The following is a 22205-nucleotide window of genomic DNA, read 5'->3' on the forward strand; positions in this document are numbered from 1 at the left end:
TAGCTTTTGAAAATGTATTCTTATTACTATCTCTCTATCTTTTAGATTTATTAATACATCCATTTTATGATCGGGTAATAAACACAGGTGCTATTTATTTTATTATACAGGGTATCTTAGAGTCTGGCACATCCTTAAGAAGCCTTCTTGTCTTACAAAACTAACTAGCCTTGTCTTTCAATTACAGACACCCTGGAAATCAAACCTGGGCAGCTCCTACAAGCCGAGTACTTCTACGGTAAGTAGCATCTTCATCATTCCATTTAAGGATCTCAACTTAATACCCTGTTATTTTTACAGTATACACTAGGAGGTGACCTAGGAAATGGCTCCACTTCGCGCTACACATCACTGGCCACACCCACTGCCTACAGACCATCATTTTCCGGTGGAACCTATCGCATCAAACGAGATCCTCCAGCTCCAACACCTGTGACCAGCTACGTGAGTCGCTATGGAAGCACTGCCAAGACAGATGCCAAGGAGGCAGCTAGTTCCAGTGACAGGAGCAGCCCCATCAAGCGGTACACGGGCACAACCAGCAAGTTGGGAAAGTATGGCAGATCTAGGGATCCCAGTCCTGTGGCATTAGAGCACACGAATCACAGCAAGTCAAAGTCAAGGGACCCCAGTCCCGTGATGGACAGCGCGAGAAGTAAACTGGGAGCTGCTTCCTATCGCAGCAGTACCACAAGGAATGCTTATGGCAATCGATATGGATCAGGAGCAAGACCAAGTGCAAGTACCACGCTGGATAAGTCCATCTCGTACTTGACCACCAGTGATTTTCACGCAAGGACTGCGAGTCGGGCAAAGGCGAGCAGGGAGAAGGAACTGGAGGAGCATCTGGTACCTGAGGTGCCAGTGGAATCCTCCAGAGAATCTACAAATGAAGAGGACGTTATAAAGGAGCCGAAAGAGAAGCAGTTGGAAAATCCGCCAGAGGAAACATTTATATCCGTGGCCGTGGTCACCAGAGCCACCTCTCCTACTCCGCCAGGCAGCACCACTGTGCAGAGAACCCGACGCATCGATATAGCCAAGACCATTGAGAAGACCATACAAAGGTCGACAAAGCCCCGAGAGACGCTGGAGAAGGAGATTCAATCGGATCGGCTGGATGACTCCACAAGATATTTGCGTTACAGCGCCGGCAGCAGCAGCATCAGCTCCAACTACAGTTCCCACAGGGATCGCATCAGCAGTCTGCGCTACAATGCGAGTCCTTCGGCCAACAGTCCTTCCCCCAAATCGAGCACACCTAGCGTAGAGTCCAAGGAGTCGCCGACCTCCCCCGCCAAAAGTAATGGCACATCCGCCTCGGCAAGCGTTGCCAGCTCCAAGAGCAGTAGCAAGTCCAAGTTGTCGCCTCCGAAAGCGGTGCGTCTCAATTCACGACAGTCCTCGGTGGAGAATCTGGTTAACAAGCCGCCGACAGCTCCGGTCAAGGCAGAATCTCCCACAAAGACCTGCGGCTCCAGCTCGAGCAGCTCCTTGGCCAAGTGGCCCTGGCCCAACAAGGATTTTCGCAAGAGCTCCCTGAATGTGGGACCCACAGATCGACCTCGGAAATCTCGCACGCCCAGCAGTGGCGGCGAATCGGAGGAGCCAGCTGGAGTCGGAGAAGGAGGGCAGCTGGAACGTTCGCCGAGTTGTGGCAGCGAAGTTAGCGTTGCCTCCGCCAGCTCGGTGAGAAAGGGAGGCAAGTTATCAAACGGCAAATCAGCCTCAAATCGCCAGCTAAAAGCTCACAAGTCATGTGCTCCTAGTAATGGTACTGCCAGCAGCTCGGCAACATCTTCCGCCTCCGCTTCCGCATCCGCTTCCTCGTCGGACAGCGAGCAGCGCGGGAAAGCAGCCAAAAAACAGAGCAAGAAAAAGTCGCCGGCAAACGGCGGACAGCAGAAAGAGAAGACAACGAAGGTCGTTGCCAAGCAGACAGGTGAGTGCGATTCGGATGAGATTCAACGATCAACAATGGGACACCAAAATAGCCACAAGTCTGTCACTGACTCACCTTCCGTCGAGGCAGTCAGACAGTCGCCAACGCAGCCGACGTCGCAGTCAGCGTCGCAGTCAGCGTCGCGTCTGCAGAAACTGTCGGCGGTGTCGAATTTTTTCGCCACTCGTCAGCAAGACGCAAATAGTGAACCGATCTTCATCGAAAGCTCCGAGAGCGCTGGTGAGGCAGATGCGGCCCCCTCGATGATCAGTCTATCGCAAGACACCCGAACGAACGAACTAACGACGCCAACAACGGCAAGTGGCGAAGTGAGGAATCCTTCACTGACAACCACAACGACAACGATCCCAACAACAACAACAAGCAGCTCATTAAGTTCCACCACACACTGTCCCAGGGAGACAACGTCGCACTTGAAGAAGGATATCCTGCCCACTGAGAGTCTTACCAGCGAAGTGAATCCCTCGCTGGAGCAGGAGGATTTGGACGAACCCAGTTGGTGGCAGGACACCAGCTTGCAGATCAACACGGCTTCAGCTCTGGACTACAACAATCGTGGCGAGATGCCTTATAGACTGAGGCACATTGACTCCGGAGATGAGCAGGCCTGGTGGTTGCGCCAGGACGAAACTGTTGACGAGGACGACACGCTGGCGGAGGAAACGCTTAATCCGCTGGACGAGGAACAGGATTTGAGTGCGGCAACTGAGCCGCAGGGGGAGCACAGCAAGACGGGCTGGTGGAGTAGTAGCAACAACGATAACGAAAAGGAAAATCAAATGGAAAATCACAACGAAAATAATTCACTAGAAAGTCAACTAAATGGCAATGGATTTGGGCCAGAAATCGAGGTGGATCACAGTCAGGCAGCCAAGAAAATGCCAAGAAGTCGCATTTCACCCGAGCACGATGCCTGGTGGCTGGAGGAAGATCAACAGCCATCGCAGGAAATCAAACAGAATGGTTACCATGAGGAGCCCCACGTGGAGGTGACCCTCAAGCTGCCCAGCAGCGAACGCAGCTCAAAGAGCAGTCAAAAGAAGTCATCCAACTCGGGAGATGCCTCCCAGCACTGGTGGCTCTCGGGACCCGCCAAGAAGCTCTTCAACGTGCAGCGAGTGGAGTCCGGGGAACGCGCCTGGTGGCAGGAGAAGGAGAATGAGCCACCGCCGGTGAAGCCACCAACGCCTCCACCCCGCATTATCAAGCACTGGGAGTCGGGTGAGCGTGCCTGGTGGCTGCAGGACGAGGATCAGATGCCAGCACAAAGCAACGGCGAGGAATTGTTGACGGTACCGACGCCTGCAGCCGACGAGGTCGATCTGCATAACGACAGAATGCCGGATGCACCCTCTGAGCTGAGCAGCTCCTTTAACTTTGCCTATTCGGTGCGTCCGCCGCCGTTGGGACAGTGCGCCAGTCCCGTGCCGCCCGAGTCCGAATCCGAGCAGCGAAAGCACTGCGCATCGCCCTACGATAACATTCCAATGTCAAAAGTTCAAATGGCAGCCGTGCAGCTGCAGTCGCCGCCGCCGCCGGCGCAGTCGACGTCCCCGTCGACGTCAGCGCCCCGTTACTCGTATGCCTCTCAGGCGGGACGCGTGGGCGATAAGCTTTTCATTTCGCGTCATCAAAACATCGATGAGCTTTTAGGGGGCGCATGCCGCCCCCTCAGTCCGCTCTTCTACAGCGGTGCCATGGAGAGCGAAGCAACATCGACGCTGCCGCCCGCTAACAAGAACATATTTCTGCTCGAAGAGATTACGCCGGATCAGGTGCGCATTCACGATAGCACCGCTCAGTTGCCGGTCATACAGCGCATGCAGCGGTGAGTAGCGAAAAAAGCTTGCAGACAGCGAGAGCGAGTGCTTTCGTTTGTTGTGTGGTGAGTTTCTTCAACATGTGGTTGTAATCGCGCTCTCTCTCTCCCGCTCTTTTGATCTTGCAGCGACGTGGAATGGCTAGAGAATGGCAACAGCAGCAATTTCTATGAGCAGCAACAACAGCAGCCACAACAGCGCAGGGTAAGTGGCTCTCTCTCTCTCTTTCTCTCTCTCTATCTATTTTACCCGCTCTCTAGCACACCCTCAACGTATTGCAACAATTTTTTTTTGGCAACCTGCCCGGCTTGTTACGTTATCGACTGATCGTCGCCAAAGACGCCCACGCATGTGTTTATTTACAAATATGTGTGTACATTGTACATGCTCTAATTAATAAAGGGTATGCAGACTTTGTTGTCAGCTATGCAACATATTGAAAAGTACAATAGTAAATAATTACAAGTGTATTTTGTTTCAAATAGAAATACAAAATTAAGTTAAAGTATTATATTTAGTACTTTTATCAAGTACTTTTACAAGTTAGTCCTTTTTGTACCACTCTTTTCTCACAGTTGAGGTAAACTTTACTTTATAATATCGCTTACATACAGCTGCAGTTTAAAGTAAAGTAAAAATATATTAATATAGTATATCTCTTAAATATCTGATATGATGTGTGGTATGTGTGATATGCGTGATATGCCAAAGAACCAGGCACACACACCTTTATGCGCCGCTTAACGAGTACTCCTATCAGAGCCAACATCTTTCTCGGGAGTCGGTCTTGAATGACGACTCTCAAGTGTGGCCCTGTGACTCACTTAGCTGGCACACAAAGCGCAGTACCAAATGCGGAAGAGCTAAAAATATTATCTTAATTACATGCAGTCAGGCAGTGAGCGTCAAAGTCAAAGACGAAGTCGAACTCGAATTCGGATACAGAATTGCATTTGGCTTCAATTCTTTCTTCGCTCCAGTTTCCAGGCGTTAACTTTCAGTTACGAGCAAAGGGAAAGAGTATATGGGTCATAAAGCAATTAACATGCACGTTAAGCTAAATCAAGTGAGCGAAGAGCAGAGCTTTAACTGTAAAGCCGACAAAGGTTAGCGCCTGCGTCGACAGCGATGTCAGCAGCGGCAGCAGTTCATTAAGTTTGCCTTTAAAACAAAAGCACAAACAGCAGAAGAAGAAAAAAAATTACTCTTAACGATTGCAAATATTTATTTTGTTTACTTTCTTAAACAAATGTTGACTTTGTGCAGCCAATGCGACCATAAAAACAATCGTCGTCGAACATAAAAAGAAAATTGAAAGTGCATTCAACTCACAGAATCGAAATCAACACTCCTATGGATCTTAACTCTGAATCCGAGTCGGACTGCTGCCTTCCTTGATTAGTCACACAAATCATAGACCCCAAAATAGCTGCTGGCATTGATGCGTGAAAACAAAAACCCAAATTACATTATAAAACACATTTTGTTTCAATTTTGGCGCAGCTGCCTCAGTGCCATTTGCTAATACACTACAAGTATTTGTATACATTTTTGTGTGTAAATACACAATTGTCTCTTATAATGACATCAACAGCCACAAAAGTTGTCGCTCTGTCCCAGATGACTCATTTTTCACATTTCGTCTGAACTTCTTTCGATGCTGATACTGTAAGCAATACATATATTAGCCAATGTGCGAGTAGTTCTCTTTTATCAGTCATGAAAAAAACCAAAACATTGTTTTTATACAGTGTATGACGCTTGTTTTCCATGTGAACAAACAAATGAATGTACACATTTAATATACTATATACTATGAGAATATCTCATACAGAGTTGGTCGAAATTTCAATAAAACTTTGATATTAAAAACAAAACAAAATTATTCAAAGTTCCTTAACTTTTGGAGATAACATTAAGTTTTTTTTTGTCAAAAAGCTGTATATCAGATATTCGAACTTAATTACGTAACGATTTATTTGCGTTTCGTTTTATGAGCCCCTTAGTTATACTAAAATAAAAAAAATCCAGGATAATATTAGTCCAAAACGGAGTTTAATTATGCTAGATTTTCTTAAATCAATATTTAGATTATTTATATTATTATTTAAATTTTCGGGGTTCTATAAGAATTTATATGGTTGGACCAAATGATTTTTGCTTCTTGGACTATTTTAATGTTGAGTCGTTGTCATTTTATCTGCACAGTATCTTAATTTAAGAATAATATCCAAACTACATACTTTAAAAATACATGCCAAGATCATGAATTTTTAACTTGAATTTTAGAATAATCTTTTGTTCCTGTGTACGTACTACGTAGCGAAGCACGCCCCTTTCCTAAATCGCAACACATAATCAAAGCCATAAGCACGCACACCCACAAAAGTAATGTACACCCAATTGGCACACACACACATATATGAACATAACTTAAATTGCCAAAGCCAGCCAAATGTCCAGCTAATGATAGGCTAACGCTCAATCAACGATAAAACTAAATTGTGGCACACGCGCCTCTGAGGCTGAGACAGCAGCAGCGGCAGCGGCAGCGACAGCAGCAGCGACAGAGGCAGCGCCTGAGCTATTTATAGGTTTGGTATGAGTGCGAATGCGAGTTCTGGTACTACTCCTATCAGTTGCAGTCGCAGTGCACGTTCAATTAAAAATAAAAAAAGAGCAATAGCAACAACAACATGTTGCAGAAGGTGCAGCGAACGCAAACTCACCTGACGACAATATATGTGTGTAAACACGCACGCACGCACACACGCAAGCACACAATGCAGAGAGTCATGCAGTCTCAAATTCACCACGGGCTCGCCGTTCAACGTTCCAACCTGCCTCAAGTAGCCTTACGTCACGTAAGCTTTCGCGTCGGCGTCGTCGTCGTCGTTGCCGTCATATACCTTTTGCTAACCACCTTACGTTGTGTCTTTTTCTCGCTCTCAACTTGTGCTTCTTCGTGCACATTTGACGCTGTCGTCTTTGTCTGACGCTTTTTTTTTTGTTTCGCGTGGCTCACAAGCCGCACGACAAATTTTGTGGCTTTCAGTTGCTGTCCGAACGCGCTCAAGTTTGGACGTACGTTTCGTTGAGTCGGGAACGTTGAATAGTAACGGAAAACTCAGCTGCCGCTCAGCTGCGCGCGTCGCGCTCTCGCCTGTGTTTTGTGTGTGTTTCCTTGTTGTTGTTGGCAACGTTTATAATATTTGAACTGAGTTAGTTGCTACAAAAATTGGTAATTAGCCGTGTAAATGCTCAAAGATAAAAGCATAGCAAAACCGTCAAATTGTGTGCAAAAAATAAACAAACAAAAAATAAATAAAACGAAAATAAATATTTAATTATACAATTTCATTAGGCACTGTTAAATGGACAACATTAGCAGACAAAATGTTAAATTGCAATTTATTTTATTATTGATTTTTTGCGTGTCACTGTGTCAGTGTCGATAGACAAAGCGACAACGAATAATTTCAATATTTAAAGACTTTATAATGTTCAATTGCTTCTCTATGTGGGCGCCACTTGAATCTCCCTCTCTGCGGCTCCAAGCTCAGTGTCAAAAGTTCTTCAATAAAAAAAAAAAAAAGGAAAAAGAGGCAAAAAAAAATAAACAGCTGTCATCGATTTTTGTTGTTTTGTCTGCACTTCCCCTATGTCAACTGTTTCGCCTTGTTATCATGTGTACTCCTGTGCTCCCATCGGCTGTCTCTCTCTTTCTATTTCTCTCTTGCTTCTTCTATTGAAGATCTGTCGCCCTTTGCTTGTTCGGCTCGACTTTAGTTCGTTCCTCGATTTCAGCTGCCGTGAGATAGGAGGAAGAGAAGGTGCAGGAGGTGCAGAGAACTCATACTAGCGAATAGTGACACTAAAAATTGAAATCAACAGGCAAACGAATATCCCAAAACCGGAATTGTGCAAATAAATCTCGATATATAAGAAACGACTGTGGACTGTAAATTGTGCCTTCATCTTCGTTTCCTGCTCTTCCTTCGTGCCACCATCTCTTTGTGTTGGGATCGAGGCAGATGCAACAAGAGCCAAAGTCGAACAAGGAAGCAAATCTTTCGCTGATTTGGCGCATTACGACCACTGAAATATTATTATTTATTTTCACCCATTAACGAAATTGCCATTTGCCTAGGGGAACAGCCCAGCCGGAACCCCCTCTTCCTCTCTCCCTCTCTCTATGTGTATCTATCTCTATTTGTCTCGTTGTAAAAGTGTTGGCAAATTGCTTTACAACGCGAAAGTTTTGCATCTGCAACTTGCATTTGTGCGGCAGCTGTCGCCTCGTAACCTACAAAATATTGCCTGCAAATTGGCAAAGTACTCGGCAACTATAGCAAACAGTGCTCCAAATTCCACAGTCTTTCAATTAAATATAATTGCATTATAATAAAGCACATGACCAACTTGAACCTCAGAGAGCTTCCCACTAACACCAAATCTTCTCTCACTTATACACAGAGAAGCTGCACACGATTCCAGCATTTACTTACTTTAATATGCAAATAATGCTGTGGAATTTATAATGGCGAAAACACAGAAAAACAGAACAGAACCGTAGCTATCTTTGCAAAAAACAAAAATAAAGAGTATTAAAAAGAAGAAGAGACGCCAGGGGCAAGGAAATAAACCTCATTTCAACGCGGTAACTACGCTAAGTACAAAAAGTATGAAAAGTACGTAGTACCTGCCACTAAACAGCGCTTCTATTTAGTTATAAACAAACACAAGCATACTTCAAGAGCGAAAAGTGGAGAGAGAGTAGCAAGGCAAAATATATTTACAGTCAGTGGAAAAAGTATGTGCTCCTTTTATTTGTTTAACTAACAAAATTTATAATTAATTTAAAGTTTTAGTTAGATTTTTAACGAACTTTACTTTTTAAAAATGTGTGTCAATTTATAATAAGTGAGACAAAATTAATTAAATGATATTTCCACAGAAATGGATACATAATTTAATACTTTCAACAACTGGTTGTTACACAAGGTTAATTAGATGTTACATTTTACTACAGTTTTTAACTTAAAGATACATTTTCTTATCTGCTAAAGATAAAAAAAGTTATGAGAAACAACAATCTTAATATCATACCTTCAATATCTGAGTAATATTTATAATATCTTAATACTTAAAAACGATTCTGTAATCGTATTTGACATTTCACATACTCAGGCGTGCACATACGTTTTTCACTGACTGCACTTTTAGCATGGTTACCATTTTAATTATCTGTCAGCGTAATCTTTGCCCAGACGGACTGTGGACGGCGACCGCGACCGCGACCGCAACCGCGACGCTTACTGCGCAGCTGACGTGCGAACAGCCAGACACTCTACCTTCAAAAGGCAGTGGCATCAACAGCAGAAGCAACTCTTTTCATACTGTTTTATTTTAGTTTATTTTTTTTGCTTTGCTGGCTGCTGCAACACTAATCCCATTTTTTAATTGTACGATGGGAAAAGTGGGCAGAGTTGAAGAGACATCGAGGAAGGCGAAAACTAAGAACATTGTACAGCACTTGGCTTAGATTGAGCTTAAGCGGCAAGTCTCTGCACAAAGAAATTAAAGCAAGTTTGAAGGGAGTGCTCGACCTGTAGATGCCCTGTAACTTAAGTTAATTTTGCAACTTTTATGAAAAGTGTAGAGACAAAGATTACAGTTAATTAAATTAATTAGCTTTCTTTCAAAATATGATTCTAGTGTTCCCCCTAAATAATATATAGGCTTGTTAAAAACATATTCTTAATCCAATCACTTGCAGTTGCATAGCTTATTCATACCCCTTTCCATAAAATGTCACATTCAGGGTATTAAAAAAACCCAAAGTGTGCCTTATTATATTTGCTCACTTTATCTTTTCCACATATTTTCACTTAGATTTACGCCTTATCTTTGGTCGCCAAACGAGCTACTGAGTTCTATTGTAGCATTAACTTTGGTTGTTATAGTTTCCGTTGTTGTTGTTCTTGTTGTTGTTGCTTAGGCCGTACAAAGTCAAGGTAATATGGAAGTAGTCCGACGTCTAATTCGTCTGCCTGACAGTTAATTATAATTCTCATTTGATTGTCAAATTAAGTTGAATGACGAACTTTGAAGTTTGTATATAAGCAGCTTACTCTGACAGCGATCGCTCAATTGCGTGGGAAATTTCTGTAGATTATATAAGGCGCCAGAGAAACAGACCCACTCCCAGCTAATCTTGCCAAAACTTTACTCTTTTGGACAACTACACAAACATATACAAATTTTTGGCTCATTATTTAACAATGAACGCACTTACAAAGCGCATTAGTGAGTAATTTCCTTCCCTTTTTTTTTTTGCCATTATGTATCATATATCATATGGTACACATGTGTATAAATGTTATATGCATATCTTTTTCGATAAAGCAACGACAGCAACAACTTAACAATGAAAGTGTTAGTGTTACAGCCACGCCCCAAAATACACAAATTGCTGCCTTTCTTTTGCAGCTCGAAGGGGGCCTCTGTTAAAATGCTATTGGGGTCAGTTGCTTAGTGCACGCCACCTCAGCAATCGCTATATGTATAGTATTTATATCTATGTCTGGTATTCGCTGGTAAAATAAATAACCTATTAGCACGAAGGTTTTTTTTTCTGCGCCCAACAGCAATAACATGGGCAGTTTATTGATTTTCCTCATCAACACGCGATTTTTCTTTTACTTTCATTTGGCACAGATCGCAAAATTTTTCTAGTTCAGTTTTTAGCTTTAAAAAGCAGGCCTAACATTGAAAATATCTATATTATAAGTACCTCTGCTCATATTATTCTTAGTATTTTACCTACCCTCATATGGGTCAAGATTCTTTTAGGGGTTGCTCTTTTAAGGTTGATCTATTGATTTTTGTGCAAACTGCTTAGGTTTCTGCATTATTACCAACTTTTTAAATACTGCAAATTTATTTAAAATAACTTATAACAATTTGTTTAATTTTTAATTCCTTTAAAGAAAGTATTTCCACACAATACAAATTGCAGATCTCACAATTATCTATCTAAATATTTATTTGTTTGAAATTTCACATTTTTAAATTAAACTTTTACTGATGATGATATTTCATTAAGACAATGTTCTGGCTTACATATTTTATGGGATTTCTCCCAGCTTTCCAACTAATGAAGTGATAACTAGACATTGCCTCAACTCTTTCTCTCTTTCCCTCTCTTTGGGTTATCTGTAAATTTTCAACAAATTTTCTGTGATTTTTATCGGTAGTAAAAATGCATCGTCAATGAGTTTGAATAGTCGTTGTAATAGTTGATTATACTCTACGGTCTGTGGCCAAAAGGGCCCATAAAATGCAAAGCACTTTGATTGTTCGACCATTAAAAAATTTATGGCAAAAAAAGTGACCATAAAAACAATTAAGTAAAATGAAGTTTGACGAGGTTGAGCATACACAAAATTGAGTTGAGCATATCGACAAGTCCAGCTTTATTAGGGAACCCTTTGTGCATCTTCTCTGACCTCAAAAAACGAAACTGTCTTTCCATCTGTCGAGATGTACGTGGCACAATCATGGCAATCATTTCAAAACGATTTGCGGTTTTTAACAATAAAAATTATTACCGCATGAGTATTGAGTATTGAGTATTGTGTATTGAGTATTTGGTATTGAGTCTTGGGTATTGCGTATATTATGACAGTATTGGAGGAGTTAATGGAGATTGCGCTTATTGATCAAATTTGCGAAATTCTGTGACCTTGAATTGAATTGACTTGTAAACCACAGAGATGAGTCGAAGATATATTTTAAAATTGGGAAAGAAAGAAGAACTTTTTCATGTAAAAAATATATGTATGGTTTCGTACATCTTGTAGAATTCGCTCGGCTTTAAAAATTGTACAGATTTCTTCTTTACAGTTAAAAGATACATGTATTTTTATGATTTGTATAAATTTCTTTTGGTTCGTGTAAAGTTTGTTTCATTTATATCCAACCTTTAGCTCTCTATAACTATTTTTTGATGATAAAATTGCAGTTGAAATCAATCAACCTCAACTTGACCTTGTCAACTCTGCGGCCAGCCTACAATTTGAACGGCCATAATCAAGAGGCAGCTGTCAGGCTGCCACACGAAATTGTATATGCCCCCTGCCATACAAATTGCAACACATTTTGCAGTTGCCACTTGGCAACTCCTCTTGCACCTCCTGTTCCTTCTCCTCCACCAAGTGCACGTTTGAAGACAGAAGAAATACCCAAAAGCGTCGACGATTTATCAAAATACTTTGCAACATTTAAGCGGTTGCATGAAATCTGCATAATATTAACGCGATGGCGTCGCATTAGGCGCCTGACCATTGACCATCCATCGTTTTGGGTCTGTTTTGCTATGGAGTATTTTTCATAAAATTCAATAAATAAATTGTGTGTATGCATTATGAGAGTCGTCAGCGGGGTTGATTTATGTTTTAAAAAATGCAATGCTGCTGTCTTCAAAAAGATGCAATCGAAATGGAAATGGAAATGGAAAGACCAACAATCAAACAAGCCACAGACAACACTCAACACACACAACAAGCACCAAGAAACATGTGCAATTTATCATGGGCAAAGTGAAAACACGCTCAAAAGAGATTAGACATTGTTTATTAGACTATAACTATTAAATGATGCTGGTCTGTGACGGGCTTTGGGCCTGGTCCAAATTGGACTGGGCCACGCTCATTAGGCCAGCAAATTATAAAGAAACGCTTGTTTGGCCTTTTATTGTTATTTAAATTAAGCGGAAAACGCGGAAAGTGATAGTGAAAAATGCTTAAGCATGACTTAACCAAATATTTGAGTGTCGTTAATAATAATATTGTTGTTATTTTTTGCCTTTTGTTTGCTTTGCTTCATTTTTCGACAGAACATTTGTGCAAACAGATGATGGCACACGGTGCGTATGATTAACGCGCGTTGTTTCGTCAGCGCATCTACAAATACATCGGCTATTTGCTGCTGGGCACTAAAAATAACAGCAATTTGAACGAGTTCCCAATTTGAAATAAAAACTGTCACACACTCACACACATACGTTGCTGGGGAAAATGAAATGTGGGTCATTTACCCGGTAGTTTCCGACCATTTTCTTTGACTGCCAAAAAGATATTTTATTTTTGCCTTTATTATTACGATGATTATCTTTCTTCATTGTTGCTGTTGTCATTTGAATTGCACAAGCGGCAAATCGTGGCCAAGTTTTTTGGCCCGTTGCAATCAAATATTAGTCACGCACTCACACACAAACATACACACAAACACACACACACTTAAGCAAGCACAACAAGTTAGTGGAGCAAATAAATATTTACATATATAATTGAATATATATATATCTATAGATATAGATATGAATGTGTGTGTGAATCTGTGTTGATATTTTGTAAGAATTCATGTCAACTGCATTAAAAATAACCACAAAATGAGATGAGATGCGATGAGATGAGATGAGAAACGAGGAGAGACCTGTGAACCGGGCAGAGTTACGAGCTGCAACAAAGCAAAACAAATGTAGAAACATGGATAAAGCAAGGGGAAACAACGACAATCTATCAAAATGACAATAATTTAGAAGAACAAGATCTAAAATATACTACTTTTATCTTTAGATACACATGTATCTTTTCTGCAAGATCAAGCTCGTTTCTAAAGTGCACACCTCAATTAATACCTGTCCATTGTAAACATCTTTTATGATTTCAAGTTGTACTAATTGGAATTATCAATGAGTATCTCTGTTCATCTGTTCTTCTAAAGCATTACATACATTATCATGGGCAACTTTGAGAGCAATTTATTGTATTTTAACCTAGTTTCCTAGCCAGCTCGTTGACACTTTCCTCTTCTCCATATCATCTTGTTCAACATTTCTGTAAGATCTCACCTTTTGAAGCTGTATAAATTATTCAATTTGAAGGTTCCACTGTCATTCCCATAAACCTTTTGTGATGTTGCTTAAGTGCTACCGTTTTATGCATATGAATGCACTTTTCAAGCATCTACGGTATCATTAGCATATTTCTAGATGAAGCCACTTCTCTTTTAGAGAAGCATTCGAGAGCTTCTCTCTCTCCCTCTCTCTCTCTGTTTGTCGCTTGACCTCAATCCGTACAACTTCCCACACTCGGACTCAATGGGGAGAGAAGCCATTGCAATTAACATTTTGACACTTACATTTGGCACTCTGGCACTTTTGTAAGCCGTAAGCTGTAAGCCGGAGGAAATGACATGTGAACACGTCGCATTTCATTTCATTTCCGTTCTGTTCTTATGACATTACGCACAAGCTTCAAGGCGATTTCTTTGCTATTGTTATAATTAACTGCGAAGAGGCATAAGCTGTTTCTCCTCTTCTTCCCTCTCTCTCTCTCTCTCTCTGTCTTTCTTGCTGGCCAGCTCGCATAATGAGTTACCATTCTTGGTCAACGCATCCGTCGCATACAAAATCAGTTGTCGACTGAGAATTCAATAAATCAAATGGTGGACTTGCACTCGGTTAAAGTCAAAGCCGAAGTCAAAGTCGAAGTCGGAGCTGAGCACACGCACATTATGCGTTGGTATGCAACATCCAGAGCCAAGAGGCAGCGCGATCTATGTAGTGCCTATGGAGAGGGTATAGCCAAGGCTCTAGCTCTAGCTGTATCTGTATCTATAGCTGTGTCAAAAGCGTTTAACCGTTTCTGTTGCTGCCACGGCAACAACGTGACACAATTTTCTGGCTCCGTGCGGGACAAACTCGTTTCGAGCCCTATTAGAGTACAGGCCATCGTTTCGTTGTCGTTGTTGTTGTTGTTGTTGTTCCTATTTTATTGGCAGCTGAAATTATTTTTAAATGCAGTCGCTTAACAATTTGATGTGTTGCAGTCGCAGTCTTACTCACTCAGTCATTCTGTCATTCAGTCAAGAGGTCAAACAACTTTTGTGGTTAAAGCTTTGCTTTTCTTCTGATTGTTCGACATTTACCCCCCTCCCACCGTCTAATTATTTGGTCATTTGTTGGCTTGTTTTGTTTGCACCTTGGACAAATGCATATGTTTTCCTTTTTTCCTTCTCTCTCTCTCTTTCTATTCTGCTCTTTCGTTGCTTTTCTAACAGTCCCAAGCATGACAAATTGTCTTGGAATGCGCCTTCAACTGGCATTTTCTGTATTTCGTTTCGTTTCGTTTCGATTCGTCTCGGTTCTGTTTTGATCTGTTTTATGACCAAAAAAAATATTTGCCATCTAATGAAGCGCAACCAGGTAAAATCACAATCCATATGAGTTATATATTTGCGCATTCCTCGAATTTGTTGAGCCTATTTGACTTTATTTCTATATTAGCAAATCGATTACAATCTCAAATGGTTTGCTATATCAAATACAAATACCTATAAATAAGTGTGCTGTATAAGTATTTGAGACAGTGTCGTCGTTTGTCAACCCATTTGTGGACATTGATTGCCGATAAGACAAGCCTACTTTACAAGAACTCTAATTAAATTCTCGAATCAGTTGAACTTGGAATTTATCAAACACCACGTGTTATTATACCCTATAAATTCATACATATTTGATGTCTAGAATTTACTAGAATTTATTATAACATTATTTTTGGAAATAGATCAAAATAATCTTTTATTATTATGAAAATGTAAAATTTTTTCCAATTATAGATGATTGCAAATATTTTATAGATTATATGAAATTAACTTTTTATAGAAAATGAAAATTTCAAGTTATTTAATTTAAAACTATGCGCTTCCTTAGCGAGTTCCCTAGTTATGAAGGCTTCCTGTTTGCTATTTCCTATAACGATCACAATGTGTATATCAATATCATTAACAATATCATGTCATTGTTATTGTCAAATTTCGGGCGTGGGCCAAGTTTTCCTATTGGCCGCAGCACAGTAGCTGCTGTCAATTAAGTTGGCTTGTAAATTGCAAACTTATTAGCCATAATTTGCATAATTGATGGCAAAAATCAGTCAGACCCGAATGAAGCACAGTCGATTATGATGATGATGATGATGAGCATAATGAAGATGAGAGCAGAGTTGTAAATCTGTTGTTGCGACATGCAACGGGAACAAGACACTCAAGAGTCCACAACAGTTCCGAGACCACAACGGAGACCAGAGTAAAAGTGAAAGTTCATTTGGCAAGTCAAGGCGAAAAAATGAAGAGACCGGTGGAGGATTTTTAAGGGGGAAGGAGGCAACCGAGATCGCTGGAAGTTTCATTGAGCCAGCGGGCGGGTTTCATTACCTGACAGTTGTTGTTGTTGTTGGTGCTGCTGTTGTTATTGTTGTTGTGGGTGCCGCTGCCAAATTGCGCGACTGCAGCAGCATTTGCATAAATTATTTACCATTTACCATTTAATATGGCCAGCATTGTTGGCGTCATCGTCAACCGTCGGCGCCATTGTCGTAATTTGTAACTAAATATGCGACGTTCGCTGTGTTGGCCAAGTTAACAACTTACAACAAACTCTTTGTACAACTGCCACTTAGCTGACGTTATTTTTTTACACTAAAATATTTATTTAATTTCATTAAATTTCGGCACGTCGCCAATAAGGAAGCCATAGCCAAAAACGTTTTTGCCACTTAACTATTTTCGGCCGATAAAAAACCCTTTGGAATTGGTATTCGATTTGGTCAAAGACCAGTTCCGCCTCATCTTATGTGTGTGTGTGTGTGTGTGTGTGCGTGAAAGTAAAATGCAAAAGAAATGAAAAATTCCAAGTTTATTTTCAATTTCATTGGGGCGAAGACGAAGTCGAAAAGGCAAAAAAATGCAGAAACTTCAACTTCTGACTTTCGCATGACGAGAACGAGTTGTTGTTGTTCTTGTTGTTGTTGTTACTCCTGTTGTTGTTGTTGGTGTTGTTGCTGCTGCTGCTGGTGCTGCTTTCCTGCAAACAACTTTTGGCACACCTGCCTTTTCAGAAGGAAGACTGCTAACAATACGACTAAATGCTGTTGCCCTTGCTCTCTCTCTCCTCTCTCTCTCTCTCTCTCTCTCTCTCCTCTCTCTTACTCTAAACTTGGCCTTTGTTGGAGAACTTCCTTTTTGGAAGCCCTTGCCACTTAATGACGCGATTTTGTTTTTATTTTTCCCCTTTTTTCCCGTCTTGAATCTCATTTCTCAAGAAGCTCTTGCAGTGCTCAACAGCTGTTTACGTTTACACAATTCTTTATTTCATTTTATTTTATTTCATTTGTTGCTTGGTGCTTTTGTTGTTTTGTAGTTTATTAGCTTTTTTATGGCTTTCGTTTTAATTTTATTTCGTATTCTGTGTTGTTTGCTTCGCTTCGCAATGAATTATTGCAATTAAGCGCAGTTTTTTGTGCCTTTTTAAAAGCCGCCTCTTTTTGTTTGTGTTGTTGTTTCTGTTATTGTTGTTGTTGTAGCACAGTCCAAGTTGGCAGCTGCGTTTAGTCCCAAAGTGGCGAGTTAGTAGCAAATATTTAATAATTACACGTTTGCTGTTGTCTGTAGCACAACAACAACAACAACAACAAATTACAAAGTGTTTGTAGTTTGTTTCGCCGAAAACGGCAATTAAAATTGTTATGCGAACTTGGCCAAAGGAGCTACGCAAATTGGCAATACGCAATAACATGAGCATTTCGGTATGGCACATTAGAATTAGATTTATGTTTCTCTTTGCAAAACATAAAATTCAAATGGTGTTTTTTTTTGCTACTTGTAGTACATAAAATATATTTTATAATTAATAGTTTTGCGATTACTCAGCTCAACATTAATTAGTTAGAATTGCGACACTTGACATGATAAGTCAATAATTAATGTTTAGAAAGAATGGAATACAAAAAAAATAGGATTTTAGCTTCAAAATAAGTTTTAAAATACATAAGTGATTTGATTTTTTAAGAAACGGGAATTTCTAAATTTAAATTTTGAACCAGAATACTTGAAAATGAAAAGTAAACTACTGTTGAATAAGGTTTAATAAGTTTCAATTTATTGGAAATTGTTTAGAGCTCTGAGTCAGACATTGCTTAGTAGTTATGAAATTAAGATTTATTTTTCTTTCTTATCTCATTATGTTTTATTTCATTTTGTAAATTTAATTTATAAATATTTATAAATTCTCTTTTTTAAACATAGTGTTACACTAACAGTTTGACAATTAATTAACTACTTCTTATTTGTTAGTTAATAAAATCAATAGTCGATTTAATTAATATATTTGATTTTAAATCTCCACTAACAGTTAAATGTCGGATAACTGTTAATCATAAATTAAGCCAAATAAACTTTGTTAATTGGCATAATGTCAGATCCATCAAGTGCTTTTCAGATACATATTTGGAAAATAGACCAAAAAAATCTTTCTAGAGTCAGTTGTTGTTGTGTGCTGTGGTTTTCTATGGATTACTCAACCCGTTTGCCAACAAACTTTGCTTAACGACGGAGTTCAATGTCAGTTAGACAAGTGCTCCAGACAATGAGAGCGAGTTCGAGTACTTGGCTCAGGGCAGAGCCCATTAGAGTCACGTTATAAGCAATTATGCGCTGAGAGAATTCAACAACAACCACAGCAACAACAACAACAAGCAGGCCATAAACCACAACCACAACCAACATAAAGGCTAAACAACACTCTCCATAACAACAACTACAACAACAACAACAACAACAACAAGAAAGTCTAGTACATTTGCATAAACAACATACGCACATTCCGACAGCCATTTAGCGGTAAATGTAGAGACTTCTCCTCAGTCCAAGACATTGCCTTCTTCAGTGTTTTTTTGTTTTTTTGTTTTTTCTCTTTTGATTTTTTAAATATGTTGTGAGGCTTGATTTGCTTTTGATTTTGATTTGAAGCGATGCGATGCATGCTGATGATTGTGATATAGAAGACTAACGGGACGGGGGCGTCTTGGCCATTTAACTGACATTGAATTGAAAGTTACACAACCATTAGCCGTCTTGAAGACCAGAAATCAAGGCAAATATTTACACAGCGAGCCGGTTCGCATGGCAATTATCAACGTACGAGTGTTGTACAGTGTACTCCCATCAGAGAAGTGGGCGTGGCAGTGCCACAATTTGCAATGTTTAGCATAAAATTGCGCAACATGCGTGTGAGACAATCAAAGTGAGAGACAAGACGGTGCAATTATGCAACGTGTGTTATTTTTTTTTTTTTCTCATTTTTGGGATTGGCACCAAAATCATAAAAATCAAAATTGAAATAAATTGCAAACCACATGAAGAAAAGAAAAGAAAAACAAAAACAATTGTTAATCAAAGTGTTCAACATTCATTACAGCAACAAATGAAAACGTTTGACTGAAAATGTAAATAAAAGTGAATATTACAAATAAAACAAGAAAAATCAACTTGAAAGTGCAAAACAAAGAAAATCCTACGAAAAGTTCGTGTTGCAAGCAATTTGAGTGGCAAAATGATTGTGAAAATGGAACCCGATGAACTAATCACCTTTCGTGTGCAGTATCTGCTCGACAGCGATCCTCTGTCAGCAACCACAGCATTTCCCATACCAGTGCGTGCTCCGACCTATGCCTTTACCACAACAATGCCTTTGGCCACGCAGCTGGGCACCATCCTGAGGCTGCTCAATGCACCACAGAGCGTAAGGATCTACCTTTCTTACTTTTTTATTTATATATGTATAAGCAGTCTGTTAAGATTAAAGCATAATCCCATTAAATACGAGTATACACGTACACTGAATCACATATTTACTCGTACAATTCCCGAAAAACAATGAGGTAGAAAAAACTTATCTCCTTAACCTTATCAGCTTGGGATCTTCCACGTTTCTCTTTTGTTTTGAGTTAGCTTAAATGGTATTTGACTTTTTCTCTCGCAAATTAAAGCAACAGCTACACACACATACATAAATACTTATCTATAAAACAAATATCAAGATTTTTATTCAGTTTTTTTTGCATAATTATTTTTTGTCGAAGGTCTTTGATTTAATTTATATGAGAAGATCTCGATTAGCGTTTTGTCTTGATTTGACTACTGGTCTAAGGCGGGACATCATTTTTTTGACACAGTGAGACATAGCAGTATGCGTATAATAATTTGTTTTTTATGCAGACCACGCAGATACTTTGCAGACAGACTGTAGCTCAACAGTTGTGGTTCCTGATTTTAAAATTAAATTTATTTTGTGGTTCAAACAACATTTAAAAGCAATTTGCATAGCTTGTTTAGACAGAATCGTCGATTATATTAGATATAAATCTATATGTATAACAATAAACATAACTATGTATTTGCACATGTGTGCGTGTATTTGTTATAAATAAATGTCGAAAAAAAAAACAAGTTCAAAGATTTATAAATTCATGCGAAAACGAAAGATCAAATAATTAAAGCATATGGAGAATTATATTGGTCAACTAATTAAACCAGAGTAAACTAACTTTGAAGGTCAGACGCATACTATTTGTGTGCACTGTAGTGTTGTGCTATTTGTGCAGAGCATTTGAATGGAAAAACCACAATACTAACAGCTGAAACTTTTACAAAATGGTAATTGGTAAATATAAACTTGAACTAAAAACCAAACAAACTGATGGACAGACGAGGAAACGATGAGTTTGCATAGTAAATAAAGGAAAAAGTCTGGTTAAGAGGGATGGAGAGATGGAGAGTGAGTGGGGGAAGAGGAAGATGGAGAGTGAGTTCTAGCTGCCACTTATTATATTTTATTATTGTTCACATTTTACGAATGATCCATTGCAACGATGGCAACGCAAAGAATAGATTCTGGCTAGAGTCAAGACAATGGCTTCCCCATGCAACACGGACTGTGAGCCTACGGCTAACTTATTGCTATCGCACAATCTGTTGCAACTAATAGGAAGTTGGGGTACTGCCAAAGAAAATAAAAAAGAATACATCTTACAGCACTTTTCATTGGCATTGTGAAAGCCTTGGTCAGCAATTATCTAAGTCTGCCATTGTTCGTACCGCCGATCTCTGACTTTGACTAATTTGCAAAAACAACAAGCAACAAGCAACAAGTAACAGTCGAGAGAGGCAACTGGCAACTGGCAGCATTGATCGTGCGCTCCATGCAACATGCAACCAGGCCGCTCTACAGTGGCCCCCATTGCCTGTCATCTGTCATCTGGAGCTGAAGCTGAAGTTGAAGTTGAATCTGGAGTTGGAGCTAGAGCTAGAGCTAGAGCTGAAGCTGTTGCAAGGATACGTAAATCTTGACAAGCGGCAGCAATAAATTCTAATGAGCAAATCGCAAAAGGAAATGCAACGTTCTCGTTTTAGTTTCTTTTTTTTTTATGCAGTTGTTGCTGTTGTTGTTGTTGTTGCACTCTCTGTCTTGGGTCAGGATGTTGTCGTAGGCAGATTTATGTGGCAGGCGCGGCAGCTGTGAATGCCATTTGTCCAATTAGTCAGCCCAGGGAGCAGGCCAGTGTACGAGTACAATCCGCTACAGATGCAGATACAAACACACAGATACAGATACAGATACAAATACATTTATTTATACACATGCATAGACTGAAGTCGCGCCTGCAACTTGTTAAATTTAGCGCATTACAATCGATTCATAAATTTTCGCCTCTAACTCTGATGTTGATGTCTAATCTTCGATGATGTCATTGGACTTCCAGCACTCGATACTCGTATAACAAAATAATACCTATAAATAATCACTTTTCGTTGCGGTCAATCGACGCAGCGTTTTTTCTGTTTCCAATTTTTGTTCTTGTTTATTTTGATTTGGTTTTATTGTATTATTCTTTATATTTGCCAATTGCTGTGGCTTTTTGCACGTCACCTCACACGGCGCAGCAGCAACAACAATAAAAATCGCGGTGTGTAGATAAGCGTATAAAGTGTTCGAACCAATCAGTTTAGAACTGAAAAACAACGCCACACAGAAAAAGAAATAAATTTAAATCGAAAAAAATAGGAGAATAGAATTAAAGATAAATGATCAACGATTTGTATGCGGCCCAGTAAACAAGTATAAAGGAAAAGCGTATTTGAGCAAATCGAATTAGACCCTTGATTGAAATTATGACATCATTTACATATGTTTGTCCGTCACATTTGAATAGATCATTTCATTTATACATAAATATTGTTATTATTTCCTTTAGTTGTGAAATTTTCCCCTGTTCTGTAAACAAACTGTATACACACACATATTAAGCATACGCAAGGTTGTCCCGCATTGGCTTACACATCTTTTGGTGGGGATATTTGCCATAACAATTTGCATAGTGTACTTGTTGACTCAGCATCCATCAAAGTCGGAGGGCGAATCTTTTGAAGTCACGCTTTGTTGGGGAAGGTTTTTATTTCAATTAGCATTCCTTATTTTTGCGGTCAACTTGAGGTCAATTAACTCTCGGGCAATCGGCATT

The 22205-nt window shown here is 39.8% G+C and overlaps 1 protein-coding gene across 6 annotated transcripts in view; it reads left to right on the forward strand.

The window, feature by feature from the left end:
- The window catches only part of LOC117787915 (FH1/FH2 domain-containing protein 3), a 41810-nt gene that overhangs the window by 4356 nt on the left and 15249 nt on the right, over positions 1-22205 (forward strand). For 3 of the 6 annotated variants that reach the window (XR_004617707.1, XM_034626545.1, XM_034626546.1), the window contains exons 2-4: positions 188-238; positions 301-3791; positions 3912-3987. Coding sequence is in view for 4 of the 6 variants with exons in the window: in XM_034626545.1 (XP_034482436.1) it covers positions 188-238; positions 301-3791; positions 3912-3987 (3618 nt within the window). In the remaining 2 variants the exon portion in view is untranslated. Of the gene's footprint in view, positions 1-187; positions 239-300; positions 3792-3911; positions 3988-6805; positions 7025-19102; positions 19427-22205 lie in introns of those variants that run through there. The other 3 variants (XR_004617708.1, XM_034626547.1, XM_034626548.1) reach the window with 1 other exon arrangement.

This window comes from Drosophila innubila, assembly GCF_004354385.1.
Source record: "Drosophila innubila isolate TH190305 chromosome 3L unlocalized genomic scaffold, UK_Dinn_1.0 0_D_3L, whole genome shotgun sequence".
Lineage (NCBI taxonomy): Eukaryota > Metazoa > Arthropoda > Insecta > Diptera > Drosophilidae > Drosophila > Drosophila innubila.